This window comes from Buceros rhinoceros, unplaced genomic scaffold (assembly GCF_000710305.1).
Source record: "Buceros rhinoceros silvestris isolate BGI_N320 unplaced genomic scaffold, ASM71030v1 scaffold33290, whole genome shotgun sequence".
Taxonomy (NCBI): Eukaryota; Metazoa; Chordata; class Aves; order Bucerotiformes; family Bucerotidae; genus Buceros; species Buceros rhinoceros.
The window spans coordinates 22,386-27,114 of record NW_010391907.1 but is presented as its reverse complement, the minus strand read 5'-3'; the positions used below and the strand labels follow the sequence as shown (position 1 = coordinate 27,114).

General features: G+C 52.7%; 1 protein-coding gene across 1 annotated transcript in view; it reads right to left on the bottom strand.

Moving 5' to 3' along the window:
* Positions 1-4,172: 4,172 nt before the first annotated feature.
* Positions 4,173-4,729, bottom strand: part of USO1 (USO1 vesicle transport factor) — a gene marked incomplete at its 5' end in the record, with an annotated part of 22,828 nt that continues 22,271 nt past the window's right edge. The window contains one exon of the mRNA XM_010143428.1: positions 4,173-4,250. Coding sequence (XP_010141730.1) covers positions 4,173-4,250 — 78 coding nt within the window. The remainder of the gene's footprint in view (positions 4,251-4,729) is intronic.

The following is a 4,729-nucleotide window of genomic DNA, read 5'->3' as shown; positions in this document are numbered from 1 at the left end:
TGTGCTCGAGTGGCAGCACTATCTCCCTGCCATCAAGCAGGCAGTCTGCCCGGTGATTTATCATCCTGCTTCCAGAGGAGCGCGTGCCGCCTGCGAGCAGCCACTGCTGACCACTGGCTGTCCCCTCATTGCCCAACAGTGACATTTTCAGTGTCAAGGCGCAGAACTATGCACCAGTGGTATTGTCAGACCCGGCTCGACCGCCGGATTAGCCTCCAGACGTGCGTGCATTGCATCCCAGTTTGTTCCCAGTAGGACGTCCTTTGTCCTAAGGTTATCGGTGTCTCGTGGAAGCGGTAGGCAGCGATCACAGGCTTGCCCAGACCATTTCTCGTTTCTGAAATGCCATGTCATGTTCTGCTCCTGCTTCGCAGGGCGAAGGAGTCGGCTAAGTATGGAAAAGCCTACAGCCATCACAACAGGGCTATGGCGTTAGCAGAGAGCCGCTTGTCATTGCTGCAGCTACTTACCTAGCGACATAGATTCACCGCCTGCCTCCGCAGAGAGGGCCTGTGGCTTGTCCAAAGTCAGTTCAGCTGGCTCAGCACCTCGGGTGGGCCGTGGCACCTTGCCTGGTGGGGACTCAAGCTGTAAATGTCCCTTCCCAACACCCATTTCCGCACACACACCCTGGTGCTGGGCAGGCAGGAGCTGTGATTTAGAAGGGTGTGACAGAGAAATAAGGAGTATGACACAGTCCCACCTTAACTAGTGACTGAGAGGGAGAGCGAGAAGTGTGTTTCACTCCTCTTTTCACAGCAGAGCTGTGCTACAGCAGAAAAGCTGCAGCTCAGCCAACCACCGGGCCCTCGCTCCTCTGTGATGGCAAACGTCCTTTTGCGACTGCTGGCCTTTTGCCGGTGAGTGCTGGAGGCTGGGGTAACCCGCTCAGCTCTTTGTTTCCAGTCAGACCTCAGCCCGTGCGCACCGCTGAACACTTTGTTCTGGTTCTGTCTCCCAGGGTTTGGCAGTTTTGGAGCTTGCAGAAGACAGCGGCCGGCAGAGGCTGCGTTACAGGTAAGGCTGCTTTTGCTCCCCTCGAGTCCGCAGTTTGAGAATAACTGATTCCGAAAAAGGGGTAGCAGCCGTCTGAAAGAGCTTCCAAAGACTGGCTGTGTTCAGACCAGGCAGTGCTGGACCTTCCCTGAAAGCCCTGGCACTGAAAGGGTGTCAGGGACGGGGCTCCAAGAGTTGGCATGAAATAGTCAGAATTACTTGGTTTTGCTCTGCACTCCTGGTGCTCTGTGCAGCTCAGCACCTCTTGTCCTGTCTTACCTGTTCCAGTGTCAGGATGTGCCACAAGGCAGCTGGAAATCCAGGATAGGTTTATTCACCTCCTCACTGTCATCAGTCGCTTGCTTTGGCAAAGAGACTGCGTGGAGAGGATGCAAACACAGTGCAGAGTGAGGAGAAACGCCAGAGAATCCAGAATTGATCTGATTCCGGTGACACGGCCGCGTGAACGCCTTCTGGGCAAAGGCCACCCCTTTGACCATCTCACAGTTACAGCCCAGACAGGAAGATGCTCCGCTGGGATGGTGCAATGCCGTAATCAGCAAAACAGGTTTTCTCCAGGGAGAAGCGCTTTGAACAGGCTTCTTGAAAACCTGTTTGTAACCAGCTTGTCTGTCTCCTGAACTTCCCACCCCACCTAGTTATCTCTTCCTCCGTTTTTCGCAATTTCAAACGCCTTGAAGTTGCGTCCAAAAGGCAGAACCTCCCAAGCCTAGCACTGCAGAGAGCAGCAACAGAGAAGTGCTGCCACATGCCATCTCTGGGGAGCGGTGCTCCTGTCCCAGGAGGGCTGGCGCATCAGCAGCTCCCCGTCGAGATCAGGCCAGGCCACCCATCACGCGCCTTGTGCTTCCACACACTGAGTCTGGGTTTACGCTTGTCTTCCAGGTGATTCCATTGCATCAGTGCAAGGCCAAGGTTCGTTTTTTCTCTCTTACCTCCCTTCCTCTGCTCCGGAGAGGCACGCTGTCCTCGTCGGGCGTATCAAATACCGCTGAACCACTCACACGAACTCCTGTTTAATTATCCCCACAGCATGCGGAGAGACCTCGCAGAAAAGCACCCACAAGTAAAAGCGACAAAAAAGGGCAATGCAGAAGGTGCGTAGAATAGACCAAGAGGCCGCAAGGTCACCCATCACCTAGGGCACCTGGGGAGGGAAGAGCAGATGTCCCTGCTGGTCCAGCTCTACGAGCCACATCAGCTGTCTGGGCTCTACATGAGGCTTCCTGACCCCCCTCCTTCGCTCCCTGCTGGAGAACGCAGCGCTTCCAGAGAAAAGCACAGGACAGCTGACAGCCAGGAGGGAAGAGGTTCCAGGGGTACAAGTAGATAAGTGGGTCTGGCTTGTCTAAGTAAGGCAGGACAAGTTGTCACCAGCTCCCTGGGGTGGTATTGCTGGCAGCAGCAAATGGCACCGCCAGCGCTCACAGGACACCCGGGTACCGAAGCTGTCACCTCTACTGGGGGCTGTAGAAAAAGGCATTTTAAGAACTGACTTCCCAAGACCTGCAGAAAGGTGCTCCCGTTTCTGCAGGTGGTCACACAGGTGAGGGAATCCCTTGGCGCCAATCCCAACTGCTTTACGAGTGGGCAGGCCCTTCCTTCCCTCCCCCACGGCTGCAGCGACCCACTGCCTGCAGGAGAACCCTAGTCCCAGCCAGGATGTGCAAGGGATGAGACACACGAGTGCTTCTCTGTGCACACAGGGGGAGCAGGGTATGAAAACTCCTCAGCTAACTGTAATCGTCCCATCTGGTGACTGCAGCATGCGAGTACGGATGTCAGCACACCGCGCGGCTGCTGAATCCGTGCGCTGTGAGCGTGACGGGGCACAAGCAGCAAAGCTGCCCGTTCTTTTAGAACTTGTTCCCATCACTGAACCAGCAGCTGCCTGCGCTGGCTTGTTTACTTGCACTAGTATGCCCATGCTCCTGGCTCAGAAACACAAAACTAATCTACTCTGTCCTCCTGGCTCGGAAACACAAAACTAATCTACTCTGTCCCACCACTCCATGTTGTGAGGGGATTTTTTTTTCTTGTGTTCCTCAAACTGTCATTGAATTAAAAAAAATGATTTTATTTTTACCAAAGCTCTAAGCAAGTGAAGCATCTCCTGAAGTCCAGACTGGTGAAAAATGCAACAACTGGACCAGCACCCTGACGCTGCAGTGTGACCAAAGCCCCAGCACGGTGTATGTTCTATTGCTCTCTGCTGCCCTAGACTGGTTTTAGACAGGTTGAGATGCGTACGGAAACATTTATTAAAGCAGAAGGAGGTCACTGAATGTGGGAGCACTAAGGGGATACACCTCTTTATGACCAAAGAAATGAGAGGGATGCAGGACCTGTATGCCATATTTTCTTTTAAAATGTTATCTTTTATTCACTCATCAAGAGCCAATAAGTTATAAATCATAGCAGTGTCCATCTCTTTTAGTGAACAAGGTTTTTACTCATGTTTATGCTGACTCAATAGCACATTAGATCTTAGAGTATTGATCTTCCTTTCTCCAGAGAGGTGGTTCTTCAGAACACTACCTTCCTTGCACAGATGTCCATGAAACCTCTTCCACAGTATCAGCAGCGCACGGCAGTTCTGCTGCAGCCAGGTCAGGCGTCAAGGCACCCAGCGCCATGCAGGTCCATTCTCGCCCAGAGACCCAGCCCACGAGGCCAGCTGAGAGCCCACCACATGCCACAGCCACCCCAACCCTGCACCTGGCCACCACTCTCTCAAGGGAGCCCCAAACTCCACCAAAGGCAGGGGCAGCAATGATGGCAGCTGACAGCTGTTAAACCAAATACTTCTGTATTTAATGATGTTCAGAGTCGCAGAAGGTTAAGACCATAGACAAGTGCACAGAGCTTCTGTCAGTGACTGAGCTGAGGCAGAACAGTGTCATCTCCACGCTTTAAACAGAGTCTAAAGCAACTTCTAAACAAGGACAGTTTGGGAGACTGATGCAGAACTTAAACAGTGATTTTTGTTTTCTTTACCTAGTCTGAAGGAGTTTCAAACACTTCAGTAAATTAGAACTAGTCTCACGGTTGCCGTTTTCCCCTCTGCTTCCCGCAAGCAGGCAGTTTGCTTTGTAATAGATTTCCCCCAATAACAACAACGCAATCTAGTTTTCTTGGAAACACACTAAAGCGTTCTAGTCTTGATCCTCTTCATCCCCATCCTCATCTTCATCGCCTTGATCTCCAGATTCAATGTCATCTTCATCTTCAACCTGAAATCAAGGAAGACTGTGAGCAGCAACATCCCGTACTCTGATCCAGCTCTCTGCAGGCAAGACATGCTGGGGCACTGAAAATCCGCTTAAAGCTAACCAAAAATGATCCTGCTGTGTCCGTGAGCACTTCATAAAGGCAGCTGTTGCCTCACCCAGTGCTGAGCTGCTCTGCTGAGGAAGGCTGACAGCTGGGAACTACCACCTCCCTTCAGCACCCCCCGCTCTGCCCCACACATTTGGGTGGGCAACTTCCCTGTCCAGCTGCGAGTCACAGGGATTGTTGAAACAGCGCCAGAAGACGAGGCTCCCAGAAGCAGCCTGACAGCGTGCAGCACTAAAGCCTTCTGCTCATCACTTGTCTTATCTGTGGAAGAACCCTTCAGCTTACAGCACGGCCACCCTCTGCCTCCTAGCTGGCAGCCAGGAGAAGCTGCAGCAAGGCCAGGCACACACTCTGGTATCACTGCAGACACCTA